The sequence below is a fragment of the Arachis stenosperma genome, chromosome 5 (assembly GCF_014773155.1).
Source record: "Arachis stenosperma cultivar V10309 chromosome 5, arast.V10309.gnm1.PFL2, whole genome shotgun sequence".
Classification (NCBI taxonomy): domain Eukaryota; kingdom Viridiplantae; phylum Streptophyta; class Magnoliopsida; order Fabales; family Fabaceae; genus Arachis; species Arachis stenosperma.
This window is the reverse complement of record NC_080381.1, coordinates 65,970,575-65,994,661: the sequence shown is the minus strand read 5'-3', so window position 1 is coordinate 65,994,661 and position 24,087 is coordinate 65,970,575. Positions and strand designations below refer to the sequence as shown.

Genomic DNA, 24,087 nt, shown 5'->3' with positions numbered 1-24,087 from the left:
TTTGTTAACTTCTGCGTGACACTCAAGCCAAGGAAGGAAGGCTTGTAGCAAGCATGAAGCAAACCAAGGTGGCGTTCAAAAATTCCAATGCCACGTTCACTCTTGGTAACATTCTCGTGCCTCTCAACCAAGGGAAGCTAGGCTCAAAACAAACCAAGGAGATAGTGTTCAAAGAAGTGAACGCTACGTTCACTATCCTTACCTTTTTCGGGCCTCTTGCCCAAGGAAATTAAGGAAGCTCAACACCCACACCAAGGATCGAAGGGGGAGCACCCAAGGAAGCGATAGATGCGCATTGAAGCATGAAGTGTAGCGCTCAATTAAGGAGCGCAACGTTCACTTATTAAACGATAGTGGAGGGGTCAAGCGCGCACCAAACTTGGTGCAAGGCAAGTGAACGCAATGTTCATAAAACCAAATGGAGTGCTCCACTAGAGCATGCTTCCAACCCATGCCACTTGGGCCAAAGCCACCCGGATCCACTTTCCTTCAAATCCAAATTGGAAAAGCCCACTCCAAGCTTTGAAGACCAATATAGAAAGTGTATGAATAGGAGTTAATTTGATTTGTAAGGGACCTTTAGCTCATTTAAGTTTTTCACTTTTAATTTTCATTTGTTTTGAATTTGGGAATTGGGATTTGATCTAGTTTTGCTTTCTATTTTTGATTTTCTTTCTTCTAAAACTTCTACTTTCTGTTTTGGCTTTCTGAATTCAAATTGAAAAACTCCATTAAATTTCTTATTCTGAGAATCATCTTTGCTTCCCTTTCATTTAGTTCTGAGAATTGGAGAATTGGATCAAGATCTTCTTTGCTGTTTTCATTTTCATTTCTTCTGTAATTTCTTTTCTGTTTGGTTAAGGGAGTGATTGAGATCTAGATCTACTTTCTAATCTCATTGCTCTTCTTCGATCTTCAATTTCTCTTTTAAAATTTCATAGTTGAGCTAAGTTTTCTTGCTGTTTGTTTCATTAAGCAATTTTCCATTTTTGTTTTGCTACTGAGCTGAAACTCTTCATCTCATAGCTCTCTGATTTAATTCAATTTGCATTTTCCTTGTTAAATTTTGAATCCCAGTACCCAAATCCCTTTAATTTTTCAAGCAATTTATATTTCCCAACAATTTAGATTCAACAATTTACATTTCTTGCACTTTAAGTTTCAGTCATTTACATTTCTTGCATTTTAAGTTTCAGCTCTTTTACCTTCTTGCACTTTAAGTTTCTGCAATTTATCTCTTCTACACCTCCAATTTACATTCTTCACCTTAGTTTACTTGCAATTTCACTTCTGTTGATCAAAATCACTCAAATAATCAATTATTTGCTTAACTAAATTCATCACCTAACTAAAGTTGCTCAATCCATCAATCCCTGTGGGATCGACCTCACTCCTGTGAATAATTACTACTTGATGCGACCCGGTACACTTGCCGGTGAGTTTGTGTGGAATCACTTTTCTCTCATCAAGTTTTTGGCACCGTTGCCAGGGATTGATTTAGATTGACAATGATTAAGTAAGGTGGTAATCTAGTTTAAGCATCTTCTTTTTCTTTTTACTAAGCATACTAACTGTTTGAATTTTTGTTTAAACTAACTTTAACATAACTCTAGTAATAGAGTAGATTGTGTTTCTTTGTTTCTGGTTTTGTGTGTATGACAGAAGCAAGGAGAGAGGTCCCCACCTCTGGTGACATTGATGAGAGAACTCTTCAAAAACTAAGAAGCGAGTCCAGAGGACATGGGGTCATTTGTGGAGAGGAATCAGAGGAAGAGAACCAGGATATGGAAGGAAATGCTCCTAATCCATAAGAGGGAGTGGCTAACAACAATGGTCAGCCTCAAAGGAGGGTTCTAGCCTCCTATACTTTTCCTAATCCAAGGCACAGTGGGAGTATCATATTGACTCCAAATGTCAATGCAAACAACTTTGAATTGAAGCCTCAACTCATAACATTAGTGCAAAATAACTGTTCTTATAGAGGGGGTCCTTTGGAAGATCCAAACCAACACTTATCCACCTTTCTGAGGATATGTGACACAGTGAAAACCAATGGTATGCATCCTGATATTTACAAGCTATTGTTGTTTCCATTTTCCCTGAGAGATAAGGCTGCTCAATGGTTGGAGTCATTTTCGAGAGAAAGCATCAACAATTGGGAAGATCTAATAAACAAGTTATTAGCCAAGTTCTATCCTCCCCAAAGGATCATCAGACTCAAAACAGAGGTCCAAACATTCACTCAGATGGATGGAGAGTCATTGTATGATGCCTGGGAGAGATATAAAGCTCTAATAAAAAAGTGCCCACCAGAAATGTTCAGTGAATGGGATAGACTCTAAAACTTTTATGAAGGATTGACACTGAGAGCCCAAGAAGCACTTGATTATTCTGTTGGAGGCTCAGTACAACTTATGAAGACAGCCGAGGAGGCTCAAAATCTCATTGACACTGTAACAAACAACCAATACTTCTATGATCATCAAAGGCAATGCCAACCAGCTCAAAGGAAGGGTGTATTGGAGCTGGAAGGTGTGGACACCATCTTAGCTGAAAACAAGGTGATGCATCAACAAATTCAACAACAGATGGAGATGATGGCCAAGAGGATTGATGGCCTCCAAGTTGCAGCAGTGAATACAAGTCAACCATCACCTACATGGGGGCGAAATGAGGAAAACTGTGAAGAGCAATAGCAAGAACAAGTCCAGTATGTGCACAATCAAGTTCCGGTCAGAATGAGTTTTATAGAGACACTTATAACTCATCTTGGAGGAACCACCCAAATTTGAGATGGGGAGACAACCAAAACCAACAACCTTGGCAGAAAAACTCAAACCAAAATAATTCCAAAAACACAAACCATCAAAACACTAACCAAAACCAATACAGAATACCACAAAACAACCAACCTCAACCCAACTACTATCCACCCAACAATTCATCCACTAACCAAAATAACTATCATCCACCATCCACATCCTACAATCAACCACAACCACCCCCCAAAAGCTCAAAGGATCTCCAACTTGGAGATAATGATGGAGAAGATGATGAAACATCAAGAGCGAGCCAATAAGAACCATGAAGCCTTACTAAGGAATCTAGAGAGGCAAATTGGCCAATTATCCAAGCAAACAGTGGCTAAGGGAACACCTAATGCACTGCCAAGTGACACCATTCCCAACCCCAAGGAAGAATGCAAGGCAATCCAATTAAGGAGTGGAAGAACTTTGGTGAATGACAAAGAAGCCAGCAAGAAGCCAATAGAGGATGAAAAGACCAGCAGTAAAGAGCAAGTGACAATTGAAGAAAAGAACCAAGAAAGGCTCAAGGAAAAAAGAGGAACTTCAAGCTTCAAAGAAGGGAAAGCAGATTATGGAGGAGCCATCACAAGAACAGAGGAAGTTAGTGAAGACTTATACCACTCCTTTGCCATACCCTCAAAAGTTGCAAAAGGAGATCAAAGACCAACAGTTTCCAAAGTTCTTAGAAGTGTTTAAGAAGTTGGAAATCAACATTCCACTTGCTGAAGCTCTAGAACAGATGCCTCTATATGCAAAGTTCCTCAAAGAGCTCATCAACAAGAAAAAAAGCTGGAATGAGAAAGAGACAGTGATTCCAACCCAAGAGTGCAGTGTTGTCATCCAAGAAGGCCTCCCACCAAAACTCAAAGACCCTGGGAGCTTTTACTTGCCCTGTGACCTTGGTAGCATAATTATTGATAAGGCACTGTGTGATTTGGGATCCAATATCAACCTAATGCCTATGTGTATGATGAGAAGTCTGTGTATAGAAGAAGTGAAACCTACACAGATGTCATTAGAGCTAGTGGATAGATCCCTGGTGATTTCCAAGGGGGTGATTGAAAATCTCTTGGTCCGAGTAGGGAAATTCATATTTCCAACAGACTTTGTAATTTTGGACTTAGGAGAAAGGGGAATGACTCACTGAAATTAGGAAGACTTTTTTTAGCAACAGCAAGAGCCATTATTGATGTGGAGAAAGAAGAGATGACCCTCAGGGTGAATGATGAAAAGATAATCATCAATGTCTTCAAAGCCATGCAGTATCCTCTAGAGAAGGAAAAGCACATGAGAGTGGAAATAATAGAAGAAGTGGAGGAGGAACTACTGGAAGATAACAACCAGGAAGAACAAGAAGTGGAAATAGAGGTGGAACAAGGTTTCATAGAGGAGGAAGTGGTAGAAATATCCTTTGAAAGCAAGGCAGATGAGAAGCCAAAGCAATAGTTAAAGCCTCTCTCCCCTCATCTCAAATATGTCTTTCTTAGAGAAGCAGAGACCCTGCCAGTGATCAAAAACTCCTCCTTGAATAGAGAAGAAGAAACAAAGCTGATTGAAGTGTTAAAGGCTAACAAGACAGCCTTGGGTTGGACGATTGATGATATCAAGGGCATAAGCCCTGCCATTTGTATGCATAAAATTCTATTAGAGGAAGATTCAAGACCCGTAGTTCAACCCCAAACAAGACTTAACCCAACCATGAAGGAGGTGGTTCAAAAAGAAGTGATGAAGCTATGGAATGTTGGAATCATATACCCAATCTCTGACAACTCATGGGTAAGCCCAGTACAGGCTGTGCCAAAGAAGGGAGGAATGACAGTCATTTCCAATGAGAAGAACGAATTAATCCCCACAAGGACAGTAACTGGGTGGAGGATGTGCATAGATTACAGAAGACCGAATGATATTACAAGGAAAGATCATTTTCCTCTCCCATTCATTGACCAGATGTTGGAAAGATTGGCTGGCCATGCATATTATTGCTTCTTGGACGGGTATTTTGGGTACAATCAAATAGTGGTGGATCCCAAGGATCAAGAAAAGACTTCATTCACCTATCCATTTGGAGTCTTTGCTTACAGAAGGATGCCCTTTGGGCTGTGCAATGCCCCTGCAACTTTTCAAAGGTGTATGCTTTCTATAATTTCTGACATGGTGGAGAAATTTTTAGAAGTCTTCATGGATGATTTTTCTGTTTTTGGCAATTCATTTAACACTTGCTTGTATCATTTAACTCTTATTTTGAAAAGATGCCAAGAAACTAATCTGGTATTAAATTGGGAAAAATGCCATTTCATGGTTCCTGAAGGTATAGTTCTTGGACATAAGGTTTCAAGAAAAGGTATAAAAGTTGACAAAGCAAAAATAGAAATCATTGAAAAGCTTTCTATACCTGTTAATGTGAAAGCAGTAAGAAGTTTCCTTAGACATGCTGGTTTTTACAGAAGATTCATCAAAGATTTTTCAAAAATAGCAAAACCACTAAGCATCTTGCTAGTGGTTGATAATTCTTTCATCTTTGATGATAATTGCAAGCATGCCTTTGAAACTTTGAAAAGAAAACTCATTATAGCACCAATCATCACACCCCTAGACTGGGAATTGCCTTTTGAACTTATGTATGATGCAAGTGACTTTGCAATTGGTGCTGTATTGGGGCAAAAGAAAGACAAGCCGCATCATGTTATATACTATGCTAGAAAGGTGTTGAATGAGGCACAGAAAAATTATACCACCACTGAGAAAGAGCTTTTGGCAATTGTTTATGCATTTTATAAATTTAGACAATACTTGATTGGTTCAAAGGTTATAGTATATACCGATCATGCTGCTCTTAAGTATCTCATGTCTAAACAGGATTCAAAGCCAAGGCTTATTAGGTGGGTGCTGCTGCTACAAGAGTTTGATATTGAAGTAAGAGATAGGAAAGGGAATGACAACCAAGTAGCAGACCATTTGTCAAGATTATCATAAGAAGCTGACCAAGCTCCACATTTAGTAAACAAAAGCTTTCCAGATGAACACCTCTTACAAATCCAACAAGCTCCCTGGTTTGTAGACATTACAAACTATAAGGTGAGAAGGAAGATCCCTCAAGAGTTTACCAAGCAACAAGTGAAGAAACTATGTAATGAAGCTAGAAAATTCTTGTGGGATAAACCATTCTTATTCAAGAGGTGTCCAGATGGGATGATTAGAAGATGCATCTCTGAAAGTGAGATGAGAGACATATTGTGGCACTGTCATGGCTCAGCTTATAGTGGACATTTTGGGCCAGAAAGAACAGTAGCCAAAGTACTTCAAAGTGTATTTTATTGGCCAACCATATTTAAGGATGCTAGAGAGTTTGTTCATCAATGCAATATGTGCCAAAGAGCTGGAGGATTTACAAGAAGGAATGAGATGCCTTAAAACTATATCCTGGAGGTAGAACTATTTGATCTTTGCGGCATAGATTTTATGGGCCCTTTTCCACCATCATATTCCTTTAAGTACATACTGGTAGCAGTAGAGTATGTCTCAAAGTGGGTGGAAGCCATAGCAACAATCACATGTGATGTACAAATTGTCCTTCAATTCCTTAAGAAGCACATTTATACTAGATATGGAGTGCCTAAGGGTCTTGTTAGTGATGGTGGTAGTCATTTCTGCGACAAACAAATAGAGAAACTACTTCACAAATATGGGGTGATGCATAAAATAGCTACACCATAACATTCACACACCAATGGCCAAGCAGAACTTGCAAATAGGGAGTTGAAAAGGATCTTGGAGAAAATAGTGGGGAGTACAAGAAAGGATTGGGCCAAAAAATTAGAAGATGCTCTCTGGGTATATAGAACAGCATTCAAAACCCCATTGGAAAATCTCCTTTTCAGTTGTTATATGGCAAGTCTTGTCACCTTCCTGTAGAGCTTGAGCATAAAGCTTTCTGGGCTACCAAACTCCTCAACCTTGATTCTCAAGCAGCAGGAGAGAAGAGGTTATTGCAATTGAATGAGTTGGATGAGTTTAGACTGAAAGCATATGAAAATGCTAAGATATACAAGGAAAAAGCTAAGAGATGGCATGACAAGAGGATCTCAAAGAAGGAGTTCAAACCAGGATAACAAGCACTCTTGTATAACTCCAGACTCAAAGTTTTTCCTGGCAAACTCAAGTTTAAATGGACTGGTCCCTACTTGGTGATAAAGGTTCTTCCTTATGGAAGCCTTGAACTGCTAGATGAAGCAACAAAGAACAACTTCATAGCAAATGGTCACAGGGTAAAGCATTACTTGGGAGGCCATTGGGACAAAGAGAAGGAGATTCAGAAATAAAGCTGAACAAGAATGAAGGATGTCAAGCTAGTGACATTAAAAGAGCGCTTGTTGGGAGGCAACCCAACCAAAGGTAGTTTTCTTTGCTTAACTATTTCAATAAGAGGGTTGAGTAGATTTATCTGTATTGCAAGGAGCTAAGTTTGGTGTTGCACACCAAAAATAATTTAAGGGTGAATGAAGGATGCTATGTTTGGTATTCCACCAAAATTCTCATTTAAAATTCAATCGTCTGCATAAATGAGTACTAGCTCCAAGCAATCAGGAAAACCACTAAGCCATTTTCTGCTTTCTAGTTTTTAGTTCTATTACTTTTATCAAAAGCACAAGGTTCCATGTATTTGGATGATTTGTTGCATAAGATATGTTGGCAAAGGACTAAGTTTGGTGTTCATACACCAAAGTAAGTTCAAAAGTTTGCAAACATTCATGCATGCTAACCATTTTGTTATGTGCTTGGGGGACAAGCAGCTTCCACTATCAGTATAGTACAGGGAAATACTCAACTTTTTGGAAGGATAATACATCATGAGCAAAGAAGACATAAAAGCTGAACAGAGGATGAAAGACTAAACAAGAAGATACCAAAAGGTTGTATTGCTACTCAACTGTCTCTATAAGCTATGCTTTAGTTGGAAGTCAAATTATTCTCCTTTTTGATAAAACTTACCTTATTTGCACTCTATTAGTTTACTGTCATGTGTTATTCAAAATAGGTGATCTGCATAATGCTTGTCTTCATTTTCACATGCTTAAAATCATGTTTTGTTTCCCTTTTTGCATCAATAAGAGAAAATGTTTGAAATGAAAGGTGATTGTCCAATGTAGCAGAAATTAGAATGAAGTTTAGTGGTGGTAATTGTTTGATTAGATGATGAGCTCAATAATAAAAGTTGCATGATAGAGTGTTCTATGTAGTGTGAACTTAGTTGCTATCATAAAACCTTTTATTAATGAACATCCATGCAAAATGAAGAAAAGTGAGAAAGAAAAAGAAAAGAAATGCCAAGAATTGGCAAAGAAACAAACAATAAGGCTAGACACCAATAGCTTGGACCTTAGGACATATGCATGTGGTGCTTCTTGTACTAGGATATGCTTGGACAATTAGGTTCTGAGGCGTCTTTTTAAACTTGGTAACTTGGATTAACTAATCCGGGATTGCTAACCGAAAGTCCATTATCAAGAGCAACCTAGCTACAAAGCATTTAGTGATCCAAAGAGTGCTGGGCATCAATGTTCCTAAGAAAAATTATGAGCCAAGTGTCTGTAGTGAAGAGGTGTTGAGCAAAATGAAGCCAAAAGGCTGCTGCCACACTTGACCCTAAGCTATCATTTAGAAATAAGCTTTCTAAGCAAAAGAAAGAAAGAAAAAGCTAACAGGGCTCAATAGAAGAGGAAGGCAATATAACAGCAACTCTAGTGAATCCTAAAAGGGACATTTCTTATCTACCAGCAAAGAATAAGTGAGCTGCATCTTGTCTGCATAAAACCCCACAGTCTTAATTCAATTACCTGCTTAATAAGGACATGTATGCTTCTCTGTTTCATTTCATTTCTTCTCATGTTTAGTGCTTGCTTGGGGACAAGCAAGTTTTAAGTTTGGTGTTCTGATGACAAGTCATCTTATGCTAGTTTTACAAGCATCTTTCATTAATTTCATTAGGTTTTATGCACTTTCTTGCACAATAAGTAAGTAATTGGAGTGGATTTTCATGATCATCTTGAATCAACCAAACATCATTTGTTTTATACAAAATCATAGATTTTATGCTAGAATTAATGTATTTTATAAATGGTGCAAAGATCTAGTGATTTTGGTGGAACTTTGATTAGTTGCTTGGTTGCTTATAGGCGAAGAAATGATGAAAAAGAGGAAAGAAGAATTTTTGGCACACATTGAAGTTCGATCATGCTTTGGACCTTAGGCCACGCTTTTAAAAGCGTGGCCCATGACAATAAAGCGTTGCACTCGAAGAAGGAACCAACACACCATGAAGAGCATGGGCCAAGGAACCAAAGCTCAACAAAGGCCACGTTCACTAAAGTGAATGCCAAGTTCACTTTTGTGAACTTTCGTGCACTTTTGGCTTGGGGGCAAGGGAACACAAAGCTAGCGTTCATTAAAGTGAACATAGCATTCACTTTCATGAACTTTTGCACGATACAACCAATGGAGCATGGGGTGCAAAGGAGTGAACGCTGAAGCACTGGGCACGCATCAAAGCAGCACAACAAGAAGCCCAGTTCACTAAATTGAACGTAGCGTTCAAAGCAATGAACGTTATCGGGCATAAGGCACCAAGGAAGCAAGGCGCGCTCAAGAACACAAGGGTGGCATTCAAACAAGTGAACGCCAAGTTCACTTTTCTTAACTTTTGCATGACACTCAAGCCAAGGAAGGAAGGCTCGTAGCAAGCACGAAGCAAACCAAGGTGGCGTTCAAAAATTCCAACGCCATATTCACTCTTGGCAACATTCTCGTGCCTCTCAACCAAGGGAAGCTAGGCTCAAAGAAAACCAAGGAGATAGCGTTCGAAGAAGTGAACGCTATGTTCACTATCCTTAACTTTTTCGTGCCTCTTGCCCAAGGAAATTAAGGAAGCTCAACGCCCACACCAAGGATCAAAGGGGGAGCACCCAAGGAAGCGCTAGACGCGCATTGAAGCATCAAGTGTAGCGCTCAATTAAGGACCGCAACATTCACTTATTGAACGCTAGTGGAGGGGTCAAGAATGCACCAAACTTGGTTCAAGGCAAGTGAACGCAACATTCACAAAACCAAACGGAGCGCTCCACTAGAGCATGCCTCTAACCCATGCCACTTGGGCCAAAGCCACCTGGATCTACTTTCCTTCAAATCCAAATTAGAAAAATCCACTCCAAGCTTTGAATACCAAAATAGAAAGTGTATAAATAGGAGTTAATTTGATTTGTAAGGGACCTTTAGCTCATTTTAGTTTTTCACTTTTAATTTTCATTTGTTTTGAATTTGCGAATTGGGATTAGATCTAGTTTTGCTTTCTGTTTTTGATTTTCTTTCTTCTGAAACTTTTACTTTCTATTTTGGGTTTCTGAATTCAAATTGAATAACTCCATTGAATTTCTTGATCTAAGAATCATCTTTGCTTCCCTTTTATTTAGTTCTGAGACTTGGAGAATTGGATCAAGGTCTTCTTTGCTGTTTTTATTTTCATTTCTTCTACAATTTCTTTTCTGTTTGGTCAAGGGAGTGATTGAGATCTTGATCTGCTTTCTAATCTCATTGCTCTTCTTCGATCTTAAATTTCTCTTTTAAAATTTCATAATTGAGCTAAGTTTTCTTGCTGTTTGTTTCTTCAAGCAATTTTCCAATTCTGTTTTTCTACTAAGCTGAAACTCTTCATCTCATAGCTCTCTAATTTAATTCAATTTGCATTTTCCTTATTAAATTCTGAATTACAGTACCCAAATCCCTTTAATTCTTCAAGCAATTTACATTTCCCAGCAATTTAGATTTAGTAATTTACATTTCTTGCACTTTAAGTTTCAGTCATTTACATTTCTTGCATTTTAAGTTTCAGCTCTTTTACTTTCTTGCACTTTAACTTTCTGCAATTTATTTCTTCTGCACTTTACTTTTCTGTCCAATTTACATTATGCACCTTAGTTTACTTGCAATTTCACTTCTGTTAATCAAAATCACTTAAATCATCAATTATTTGTTTAACTAAATTCATCACCTAACTAAAGTTGCTCAATCCATCAATCCCTGTGGGATCGACTTCACTCTTGTGAGTAATTACTACTTGATGCGATCTGGTACACTTACCAGTGAGTTTGTGTGGAATCACCTTTCCCTCATCAAGCTGTCCTCATGCTAAGCTCAAGAGAAGCTATAAGAGTGAAGACAAAATAGAATGTATGAAATGCAACCTATCCATATGAATGCAACTAAATGCAAAATGATTTTACCTACTTGGTGAAAAGTTAATAAACCTTTCAAGAACAAATATCAACTGGATTTCACTAATTCAAATCATAAAAATAAAGTACAAATAGACTTGCAGAAGAAAATAGCTCATGAAAGCCGGGAACAAAGAATCGAGCATCGAATCGTCACTGGAAGTGTATACACTCTAATCGCTCAAGTGTTTAAGGTTCGATTCTCTCTGATGGTTTATCAGTGGCTAAGAGAAGGGGGGTTGAATATTAGCCCCTTTTTTTGCTTAGTAACCCTTGCTGTCTTTCAGAATACTTGAGGAGATAGTTCTTGTTTTTTTTCTCGTGCCTAGCCACGAGATTTTTTCGTTTTGTCTCGTGACCAGCCAGGAGATATTTTTCAGTTTTGTCTCCTGTGCAACAGAATCAGAAATGGAGTAGAAGAGCGAAAATTACACCAAGATATATCCTAGTTCAGCTACAAAGTGCAATGCAGCCTACATCCAGTCTCCATCACAACAATAATGGAATTTCACTATAATCATCCTTGATTACAAACACCAATTCTCCCTAGGAACTTCCCTTCCTATCCGGGACAAGTCTAGAATCTAAAACCCAATCTTGAACTTGACTTGGTCACTGCCAAGCGTTCAGCTGCTAAGTGCTAACCCAACTTGCAAGGGGATTCCCATAGAATCATGAAACACAACACAGATGTACAAAGGACCTCTAAGGACATATATGGCTTTTTCTTTTAATTTTTCACTCTCTGGCTTTTTTTCTCTATAGATTTTTCATACAAAACTCACTGTTTTCCTTTTTCCATGAGACTCAAGACAGACAAAATTAAACAGAAAATTACAAAGTGAAATACATTGAAGGAGAAGAACTTCTGTCAGCTTAGGTAGCTATGTGAACACTGTGCCTTGCACTCTCACTCCTTGCTTCAACCCCTAGCTGTTCTCCCTTATTTATATAGGGGGAAGCCTCCACGGTTGAAACCACTTTAACCAAGCTAAACTTCTTCTTCTTCAAGAAAATCGGTTCCGCCAGAGAAAGAGAAAGAGGAGAGGAAACCGAATGCTTTAACCAACATGCAATTACCTCTGTGTCTTCCTTTTACACCAAGCTTCATTAGTCCGAGCCATTCCTTCTTGCTTGCACTTCAAGAAGGACTCCTAGCCCTTGATGCTTCTTGATGCATGACAGCTTCTTCTGCTCAATCTTCTGCAACTTCACCATGTAGCTACAGTAGCTACCTCCTGTAGTAGTTGATAAAAAACTGAGACAAGCCATCCCTCAAGGATCTTTTTCCTCTGACCGAAATCTTCTCTTCCATTTTTGATATGGAGAGCTTAAGCTTACTTCACCAAATCTTATCTTTCTTGGTGAAGATCTCAGCTACAACATACTTTTTGTTTTCTTTTTCTTGCCATCATTGTGATGGTCTTTTTGCTTGCTTCTTTTTCTCTACAGTAGCTTGCCATAGCTTCCATGGTTTCTACTATAATATGACCGAATAGAGAAGAGAGATGAGAGAGAAGAGAGAGTAGAAAGAAAAGCAATTAAATGAATTTGAACAAAGTAATTAAAAAATGAGTTGCTTTTGCTTCCCTTTTGCTAAGTAGCGTGCCTCATTAAGGCCAACCATCTAATCAATTATAATTTCTCTCTCATAGTTCCAAGGACTGCATTAACTCCTTTTTATAAAATTTGAATTCCATCATATGATAAAAAGGAGATCCGTTGAAAGCATGAATCAAAACATTTTCTTTATCTCAAAATTGGTTTCGGACCAAGCAAGTAAATTTTTTGTAGAAACATTGATTTGGGCAAAAGATAATAATGATTGAATCTGGCCCAATAAACAAATTATTGTTTTAGCCACAATAAACATTGTATCAATGCTGAAAATGGTTTTAATGGGCTTGTTTTATTTTTCCTTTTCTTTTCGACCCAATCAAAACCTGCATAGCAAAATTAATTTAATCAACATATATGAATTGAAATCATATTAATAATTTTGCAATTAATCATATTAATAATGTTTGATCATCATTAATTGAATTTGGAGTTTTCCAAACTCATCAATCTCCCCTTTGATGACAAATATTATTAAAAATTGAAATGGGAAGAAATCAAAAGTTAAAGTACTCCCTTTGTGATGAATACTTGGATTCCTTCCTTTCCAATTGTTACATGGCTCCCCCTCAATGTATGCTATTTTATCAAGGGAGTCTTTACCTATAACTTTTGAAATCAAGCTTAAGACAACTATGTTATTGATGACTTGCATCATCTACCCTTCTTTCTTGCATAAAGAAGACCACAAAAGAGCACAAATCTCATTTGATTAGTCCAATTCATGCATTATTTGATGAATATTATGGTACACTACTTTGAGATGAGTTGTGCTGAATTTTCGGTGAAAAAAGGCATAAAAATGGGAAGAAGACAAACAAGAAGTTGGGCGTGTGAAACTGGTATGCCACTTGGGAGCAAACGCCACAAAAATGCACTGGCGTGGCACGCTAGGAGCTAGGCATGGCACGCCAGTACTAAAATCCAGAGAAGAAGTCCAAGCATGCATATGGGCGTGGCAGGCCAGGGACCGGGCATGGCACGCTAGTACAAAATTCTAAAAACCAAATTGGAGGACACAAAAGGGGCGTGGCACGCCTGACCCATCAGCTACTATGGGCGTGCCACTTGAGCAAAGGGGCGTGGCACGCCAACTCACCATCTCAAGAAGAACCTCCACTATGGCGTGCCACTTGGTGTCGAAGGCGTGGCACACTAGCTCCAAGAAGTCACTTGGGCGGGCCACTTAAGAACCCAGGCATGGCACGCCATGCTTGAAGAGTGCACAAATGCATGGGCGTGCCACTTGAGCAGCATGGCATGGCACACTGGTACAATGATCCAGAGAAGGGGCTGAAGGCAATTGAAGACTGGGCGTGCCACTTGAACTCGAAGGCGTGGCACGCCAACCTCTCAGCCTCACTTAGACATGCCACTTGAGCAACTAGGCATGGCACGCCAATGCACAAAGATAACGAAAGTAAGGACTGGGCATGCCACTTGGTGTCGAAGGCGTGGCACGCCAACCCGAGCATGTCACTATGGCGTGCCACTTGAAGGCCGAGGCGTGGCACGCCAACTATTGGAACAAGACAAGATCATGGGCATGGCACGCCAACCTTTAGGCGTGGCATGCTGGTATGAGTTTCCAGAGAGGGTGAAGGAGGCCAATTACATGGGGCGTGCCACTTGGTATCGAAGGCGTGGCACGCCACTCACTATTCTTCACTTAGGCGTGCCACTTGAGCAACCAGGCGTGGCACGCTAGTGTCATTTAGAGGGCAAAGAAGCATTGGGTCGTGCCACTTGAGTTCATGGCGTGGCACGCCAAACAGAGGAACCACTCACTCACAAAAGGGCATGCCACGCCAGACCCTGGGCGTGCGACGCTAGTGCAACTTTCTAGAGGAGCTTGGCCAAGCACACAGCAAGGGTGTGGCACGCCAGAACCTGGGCGTCCGACGCTAGTTCAAGTTTCCAGAGGCAAAGAAAAGTGGAAAAAGGCAAAGGGCGTGCCACTTGAGTTCGAAGGCGTGGCATGCCAAGGTTGACAAAGGGACGAGCGTGCCACTTGAAGGATTGGACGTGGCACGCCAATCTAGAAATGAAGGGCACGTGACACGCCAGTGAAGCGTCAGCCACACGCCAACTGAGAAGTCACGCTTATTGAGTGTTTTCTTTTCCCTCCAAAATGTAATTTTCCCTTTTTACTTTTGTAATTATTTTATTTTACTAGGAGTAGTATAAATACCCCCAAGGAGTACTCAAGAAGGTTAAGCAGTTAGTTTTCGATCCACTTTTACACTTCACTTTTGAGTACTTTTTGAGCTATGAGTAGCTAACTTCCCTCTCATTGAGAGAGGGATCTCTGTTGTACTTGATGGATTGATAATATTGAAATTCTTCTTCTCTTCATCTTCTCTTTGATTTGCTAGAAGGAATTTCGTTCTTAATGCTTAGTGTTCAATTATCTTGGGAAAGGGATTGAATGCAATTGGGTTTCATGGGAACCTTGGGAAAGGAAATATGAAACCATGCTTGAAATCCCTTCTCACACTTGAGTAGAATCTGTGTTTTGGTGTTTGGATACGTGACATATAATCATCCCTCTACCTGGACCTATAAGGGTGTGTGGTATAATCTGGGACCAAGCATATCTCTCTTCATGAGCAATTAGACCAAGGAGTTGGCTATTGATCAAGATCTGAAAGATTGAGTCACCAAGGGATTAGGGCTCAATCAATCATGATTGCCAAGAGGTCAATGAGTTACATGATTGAAGAGGATATAAGCTAGATTTGATCCAAAGAGACAACATCTCCCAATCTCAATGAACTTCCCCATTCTTATCTATCCATTTCTTTACTGCTTAATTTTACATTCAGCAATTCCCTATTCCCATTTACATTCAAGTCATTTATGATTCAGTACTTTACATTCTGCAATTTCCGTTTCTACACTTTATTGCTTTTCTTTATATTCTCGTCATTTACCCTTATGTCATTTACATTTCCGCACTTCACAATCTTATTGATCTGCTTGACTAATTCATGAATCAATTAAAACTGCTTGAATTTGCTAATCTCTATGGATACGATCCCACTCCACTGTGGGTTATTACTTGGCGATAATTTTGGTGCGCTTGCCAAAAGAACTAATTCACTAATTTTTGAATGGATAGTGAATTCTGGTCATCAAGTTTTATGGCGCCGTTGCCGGGGATTGGCTTCAATTTAATAGTGAATAAATTGATTGGAGAGCTAGATTAAGCAATTTAAATTCCTTGTTATTTAATTTCTTTTATTTAGCACTTTATTTTATTTTATTTTGAGCTCTATTATTTTATTAAGTATTTATATTTCCACCCTTCTAACTGTTTGATCAATTACACCACTCACATTAACAACTAATCTAATAAAAGTAATTTCTTTATCCATTTTCTTTCTTGCTTTTTTTTGCCTTGATTGGTTGTATGACAGGTAGGAGAAGCGGGGCTTCAACTTCCTTTGATTCTGAACCTGAGATGACCTTCCTTAGATTAAGGAGGGAAGCAAGAAGGAAGAGAGTCGTTGGTGCTGATGAGGAGGAAGAGTATATTGAAATAAACATGGAGGAGAATATGGAGAATCACCATGAGGAAGACGTTCATAACCATGCCAGAGAAGGCCCATTCAATCATGATGGGCAAGAAAGGAGAGTTTTAGACTCAGACATCAACCCAAATCCAGGAAATTCTGGCAGCAGCATCCTAAAGCCAACAATTCATGCCAATAATTTTGAGCTGAAGCCTCAGCTCATCACACTTGTTCAGAATAATTGCTTATATGGAGGAAGCGCCCAAGAAGACCCTAATCAACATCTCAGCACATGCTTGAGGATATGTGATACTGTAAAGTCCAACGGGGTACACCCTGACATCTACAAACTACTCTTATTCCCTTTCTCACTCAGAGATAAGGCAGCAAAGTGGTTGGAATCATTCCCCAAGGATAGCCTAACTACATGGGAGGAGGTCGTGAACAGATTTTTTGCAAGATTTTACCCTCCACAAAGAATCAATAGGCTGAGAGCTGAGGTGCAAACTTTCAGACAACAAGATAAAGAAACACTCTATGAGGCCTGGGAGAGATTTAAAGATCTGACAAGAAGATGCCCACAAGAAATGTTCAATGAGTAAGTATAACTACATATCGTTTATGAAGGACTATCCTATGAAGCAAAGAAGGCAGTGGATCATTCTTCAGGAGGCTCACTCAACAAAAAGAAAACCATTGAAGAGGCCATAGATGTCATTGAGATTGTAGCTGAAAATGAGTATTTCTATGCTTCAAAAAGGACTCAGAAGAAGGGAGTGCTAGAACTCAACTCTGTAGATGCTTTGTTAGCTCTGAACAAGGCAATTGCAGCATAAATAGTAGCCTTAACCAAGAGGATGGAGGCCAGCTAGGCCTCAGTCATTCAAGACCAAACTCCTCAACAAGAAGGAAATTCACCAGAATTTGAAGGTGATTGGGAACAAGCTAATTATGTGCACAATTCATCCAGGACACCATATGACCTACACTCTAAGACATACAACCCAGATTGGAACAACCACCCAAACTTTGGGTGGGGAAATCAACAAAACCACAACCAGGACCACAGCAAGCCTTATTCATTAAATCAGCATCCCAACCACAACCCCAACCATCAAACAGGGAACCATAGACCCTACCATAACTCACAAAACACATCATACCATAACAACCAACCCACACACAATAACCTTAATCAAGATGAACCTTCCTCAATTATGCAACCATGCGAAATCAAGAGGAACTTTGAGAGAATGAAGGCTGCAATGGCACAACTGTCATCCCAGATTTCAGGAGCAGTCTCCACCCTCATAGACAGACAAGCACAAACTGACAGAAAGATAGATGCTAATCAAGAGGAATACAGGTCAAATCTGAAAAATCAAGGCGCAGAAATCTCAAAGTTGGAAGCACAAGTGGGGATTTTGTCCAAGCAAATCCCACTTCCCACACACACCTTTCCCAGCGATACCATGGCTAACCCAAGTGGGGAATGCAAAACCATAACTCTAAGAAGTGATAAGGTTGTAGAGGAAGGAACCCCAAGCAAAGATAATCATGAAGAGGTTGCATCAAAGCATGGAAACAAGGATGAAGGGGAGATTCCAGCTTTACCTCCACCAAAACCAGTCTTGAAGCCCTATGTGCCAAAGGCACCACACCCACAAAGATTGAGAAAAGATGGGAAGGATGGCTAGTTCTCTATGTTCCTAGAGATCTTCAAGAGGCTCCAAATTAGCATACCATTTGCAGAGGCATTAGAACAAATGCCACTCTATGCCAAGTTCTTAAAGGAGCTTATAACTAAAAAAAGGAACTGGAAGGCAAAAGAAACCATAGAATTGACTGAGGAATGCATCGCCATCATACAGAAGAAGCTGCCTCAAAAGCTAAAAGACCCAGGGAGTTTTCAAATCCCCTGCATCATAGGAGACATCACTATTGTGAAAGCTTTGTGTGATTTGAGAGCTAGAATAAATCTTATGTCCCTAACCATGATGAGAAGGATGAAGATTGAGGAAGCCACGCAAACAAGAATGGCACTCCAGTTGGCTGACAGAACATTTAGGTTTCCACATGGGGTGGTGGAAGACTTGCTAGTGAAAGTATGAGAATTCATTTTCCCTGCTGATTTCGTCGTGCTGGATGATAAACCCCATTTGTAGGGTTTATCTTGTATTGATTTTTGGGGATTTTATCACATTTTACCCACATTTATTCAATGAAATAGCATGGTTTTGTATATTCTCCTTTAATTGTGCTTAAGAGTGAAAACATGCTTTTTAGGACTTAAAATAGCTAAATCTAATTCTCCTTGATTCCATTAGATGCCTTGATATGTTTGTTAAGTGATTTAATGTTTAGGAGGCAAAGATTGGATCAAGGGAATGAAGAAAGAAAGCATGAAAAGTTGGAGAACTCATGAAGAAATGAAAGAACCGGAAAGCTGTCAAGCCGACCTCTTCGCACTTAAATGACCATAACTTGAGCTACAAAGGTCCAAATGATGCGGTTTCAGTTGGGTTGGAAAGCTAACATCTGGGGCTTCGAAACGATATAAGATTTGTCATAGTTGCTATACGTATAAGGACGCGTACACGCACTGTACCCGTACGCGCTGTTGGTGCACGTGGTTCACTTCATGCAAACTCGTGGCTAGCGAATTTACAAGCCTTGTGGGCCCAATCCAACTCATTTCTGATCATATTTAAGCCAAGGATTGAAGAGGGATGGACATGTTAGTTACCATTAGCATAGTTTAGTAGTTAGAGTTAGTTTCTAGAGAGAGAAGCTCTCACTTCTCTCTAGGATTAGGATTAGGATTAGTTCTTAGATCTAGGTTTTAATCTTTGTTTTCTTCCACTTCTATCTCTCAATTCTTTGTTGCTACATTCTTCTTCTTCTACTCTTTTGTTGTAATTTCCTTTATGTTGTTCTTATATTTTGTTGTAGATCTAGTATTGTTCCTTATACATTCTTCCAATTCAATAAGAGGTAATTCATACTAAATGTGTCTTCTTTGCTTTTCTATTGTTGATCTCTTATTTTTGTAGTTATAGATTCCTTTAATTCTTGCATTTAATAATGATTACTTCTATTGCACTTTATGTGTTTGTTGAAATGTCTCTTTTAGCTTTAGTGTAGATTTTGTTCCTCTTGACCTAGGTAGAGTAATTAGTGACACTTGAGTTATCTAATTCCTTAGTTGATTGATAATTGGAGAGATTGCTAATTGGTTTGGAGTGCACTAAAGCTAGTCTTTCCTTGGGAGTTGGCTAGAACTTGTGGCTCAAGTCAATTCATCCACTTGACTTTCCTTTATTTAGTAAGGGTTAACTAAGTGGTAGCAATCAACAATTCTCATCACAATTGAGAAGGATAACTAGGATAGGACTTCTAATTTTCATACCTTGCCAAGAGCCTTTTACAGTTGTTAGTTTATTTTCATTGCCATTTACTTTTCATGCTTCTTATCCAAAACCCCAAAATAACTCATAACCAATAACAAGACACTTTATTGTAATTCCTAGGGAGAACGACCCGAGGTTTGAATACTTCAGTTTATAAAATTAGGGGTTTGTTACTTGTGACAAACAATCTTTTGTATGAAAGGATTATTGTTGGTTTAGAAACTATACTTGCAACGAGAATTCATTTGTAAAATTCTATACCATCAAAAATCCAATCATCACTGGACATGGAAGAAGAGGCCAACACGTCAATCATCTTAGGAGGACCATTTCTAGCTACTGCTGGAGCCATCATTGATGTGCAGAAAGGGGAACTAGTCTTGAGATTGCATGAAGAGAAAATGGTCTTCAACGTCTTTAAAGGAATGAGTTACCCCCAAAGAATCCATAGGAGAATGCATGCTGGTAGACACCACGGAACAGATAGTTCAAGAAGTCATGGAAGAAGAACAATGTAGAGAAAGCATTGAGCTGGAACAAGCACCAGATGGAGAACTACCACAAGCAACCATGAGGAACTCAATCATGCCAACTACCACAACCAACAAAGATGCAGAGTCACCAAAACTAGATCTGAAAGCCTTACCACCTAGCTTGAAATATGCATATCTGGGTGCTAACAACACTCACCCAGTAATCATAAATTCAATTCTGAGTAAGGAACAAGAAGAGGAACTTATCCAAGTGCTGAGACAACACAAGGATGCCATAGGCTGGACACTTGCAGATTTAAAGGGGATCAGTCCTTCAATGTGTATGCATAAAATCTTACTTGAAGAGGATGCCAAACCCTCAAGACAACAACAAAGGAGGCTGAACCCAACTATGACTAAAGTGGTTCAGAAAGAAGTGTTGAAATTGTGGCAAGCAGGGGTGATCTACCCCATCTCAGATAGCCCTTGGGTAAGCCCAGTGCAAGTAGTCCCTAAGAAGGGAGGGATCACTGTTGTGGCAAATGAGAAGAATGAACTGATACCCACAAGAACAGTGACCGGATGGCATATGTGCATTGACTATCGGAAACTTAATGAAGCCACCCGGAAGGACCACTTTCCCCAACCCTTCATGGACCATATGCTTGAAAGACTGGCAGAACATGAGTATTATTATTTCTTGGATGGATATTCGGGCTACATCAAATTGTTGTAGACCCCAAGGATCAGGAAAAAACTTCATTTACTTGTCCATATAGTGTTTTTGCTTATAGGAGAATGCCCTTTGGATTGTGCAATGCACCTGCAACATTCCAAAGGTGCATGCTCTCCATTTTTTCAGATATGATTGAGAAGTTCATAGAAGTATTTATGGATGACTTCTCTGTATTTGGAAACTCATATTCTGATTGTCTATACCATCTTGCTCTTGTGCAAAAAAGGTATCAAGAAACCAACCTAGTTTTAAACTGGGAGACTTGCCATTTTATGGTGACTGAAGGGGTGGTTCTTGGTCACAAGATTTCAAAAGATGGCATAGAAGTAGACAAGGCAAAAGTGGAAGTAATTGAAAAATTACCTCCACCTTGCAATGTCAAAGCAGTTAGAAGCTTTTTGGGACATGCTGGGTTCTATAGGAGGTTTATTAAAAAATTTTCAAAGATTGCAAAACCCCTTAGCAACCTACTTGTCTCAAATACTCTTTTTATTTTTGATAAAGAGTGCATGGTAGCCTTTGATGAACTCAAAAATAAACTCTCCTCTGTACCTATTATAGCACCACCAAGCTAGGACCTTACCTTTGAACTAATGTGTGATGCATCTGATTTTGCTGTTGGTGCTGTTCTAGGACAGAGGAAAGACAAGCTAGTACATGTTATTTACTATGCTAGGAAAGTCCTTAGTGAGAATCAAAGGAACTATACCACCACGGAGAAAGAATTTTTAGCTATAGTTTTTTCTTTTGATAAGTTTAGATCATATCTCATTAGCTCAAAAGTAATTATTTTCACTGATCATGCAGCACTCAATTACTTGCTTACCAAACAAGAATCTAAGCCTAGATTAATAAGGTGGATCCTGCAGCTTCAAGAATTTGATATTGAGATTAAGGATAGGAGCGGGGCAGAGAACAAGGTAGCTAACTACTTCTCAAGGATCCCACAAGAAGAAAAAATACAGCAAGTAGTAGTAAATAAAAGCTTTCCTGATGAACAATTGATGATGATTCGAGTAGCCCCTTGGTTTGCAGACATAGCTAATTTCAAGGCTATTGGGGAGCTACCAACTAACATCAATAAGCACATGAGGAGGAAGCTAATCAAGGATGCCAAACACTACCTCTAGGATGACCCCTATTTGTTCAAAAAGTGTGCTGATGGAGTCCTAAGAAGCTGTATATCCCATGAAAAAGGGCAGGAAGCGTTATAGCAATGCCATGGGTCAGCATATGGAGGTCACTTCAGTGGAGAAAGGATAGCAACAAAAGTGCTTCAATCCAGATTTTACTGGCCAACAATGTTTAAGGATGCCAAGGAAATGGTGTCAAGGTGTGATGAATGTCAAAGAGCTGGTAATCTAACCAAGAGGAATGAGATGCCACAGCAATACATACTAAAGCTGGAGCTATTTGATGTGTGGGGATCGATTTTATGCGACCCTTCCCAACCTCCTACTCAAATAGCTACATATTAGTGGCTATTGATTATGTCTCAAGGTGGGTAGAAGCCATAGCCACTGCAACAAATGACAACAAGGTTGTGATAAGCTTCTTGAGAAAGAATATCTTCAGCAGATTTGGAGTTCATAGAGCCCTCATTAGTGATGGAGGGACACACTTCTGCAACAAATAACTCGAGACACTGCTTCTCAGATATCGAGTAAAGTACAAAGTGGTAACTCCATACCACCCACAGACCAACAAGTAAGCTGAGATCTCCAATAGAGAGCTAAAACAAATCCTTGAAAAAACTGTTGGAAGCTCAGTAAAGGACTGGTCTAAGAAGATAGACGATGCTCTATGGGCCTACAGAACAACCTTCAAGACCCCCATTGGGATGTCACTATACCAACTGGTATTTGGCAAGGCTTGCCACTTGCCAGTTGAACTGGAGCACAGAGCCTTCTGGGCTCTAAAACTACTGAATTTTGATGAGTAAGCTGCTGGAGAAAAGAGATTAATGCAACTCAATGAGCTGGAAGAGTTTAGAAATCATGTATATGAGAATGCAAAAATCTATACAGAAAACACAAAAAGGTGGCATGACCAAAAGATAGCTGTTGATTAGATTTTTGATGGTTTAGAATTTTTCAAATGAAATCTCGTTGCAAGTATAGTTTCTAAACCAACACTAATCCTTTCATACAAAAATTTGTTTGTCACAAGTAACAAACCCCTAAAATCTATAAACCGAAGTATTAAACCTCGAGTCGTTCTCCCTAGGAATTACAATAAAGTGTCTTGTTATTGGTTAGAAATGTGTTTTGGGGTTTTGGATAAGAAGCATGAAAGTAAATGGCAATGAAAATAAACTAACAATTATAAAAGGCTCTTGGCAAGGTATGAAAATTAGAAGTCCTATCCTAATTATCCTTCTCAATTGTGATGAGAATTGTTCATTGCTACCACTTAGTTAACCCTTACTAAATAAAGGAAAGTCAAGTGGATGAATTGACTTGAGCCACAAGTCCTAGCCAACTCCTAAGGAAAGACTAGCTTTAGTGCACTCCAAACCATTTAGTAATCTCTCCAATTACCAATCAACAAAGAAATTAGATAATTCAAGAGTCACTAATTACTCTACCTAGGCCAAGAGGAACAAAATTTAACTAATAGCTATAAGAGACATTTCATCAAACACATAGAGTGCAATACAAGTAAACACATGAATTTGCAAAAATTAAAGAGAGATCTAACTACAAAGGCAAGAGATCCATAATAGAAAACCAAATCAATCATGAAACAACAAAGAACTTACCAATTGCATTGAAGGAGAAATGTAAATCTAAAAAAGAAAATTCACAAACTACAAACAAAGGAATTACATTAGAAGAAGAATTCTACAACTACAATAGAGGAGAGGAACGAAAATTGGAAGAGAGAAGAAGAAGAAATAGATCTAGATCTAAGAACTAACCTAATCCTAATTCTAGAGAGAAGAGAGAGCTTCTCTCTCTAGAAACTAACTAAAAGCTAAGCTAAACTAATTGGTAACTAACTTGTGTTTCCCTCTTCATTCCTTGGGTTAAATAGAATCAGAAATGAGTTGGATTGGGCCCACAAGGCTTTAGAATTCGCTGGCCACGTTTTGCTTTAAGTGAACCAGGTGGCAGCAACGCCACGTGCGCGTACTATGCGTGTTCGTGTCATCATGCGCGGTTCAACCAAAGCAAATCTTATATCTTTTTTAAGCCCCGGATGTTAGCTTTCCAACCCAACTAGAACCGCATCATTTGGACCTCTGTAGCTCAAGTTATGGTCG

The 24,087-nt window shown here is 39.2% G+C and overlaps 1 protein-coding gene across 1 annotated transcript; it reads left to right on the top strand.

Moving 5' to 3' along the window:
- Positions 1 to 3,378: 3,378 nt before the first annotated feature.
- LOC130980859 (uncharacterized) lies at positions 3,379 to 4,253 on the top strand. The gene is made up of 2 exons (XM_057904499.1): positions 3,379 to 3,818; positions 3,932 to 4,253. Exons 1-2 carry the CDS (start codon positions 3,379 to 3,381, stop codon positions 4,251 to 4,253), a joined length of 762 nt encoding a protein of 253 aa, XP_057760482.1.
- Positions 4,254 to 24,087: the final 19,834 nt, after the last annotated feature.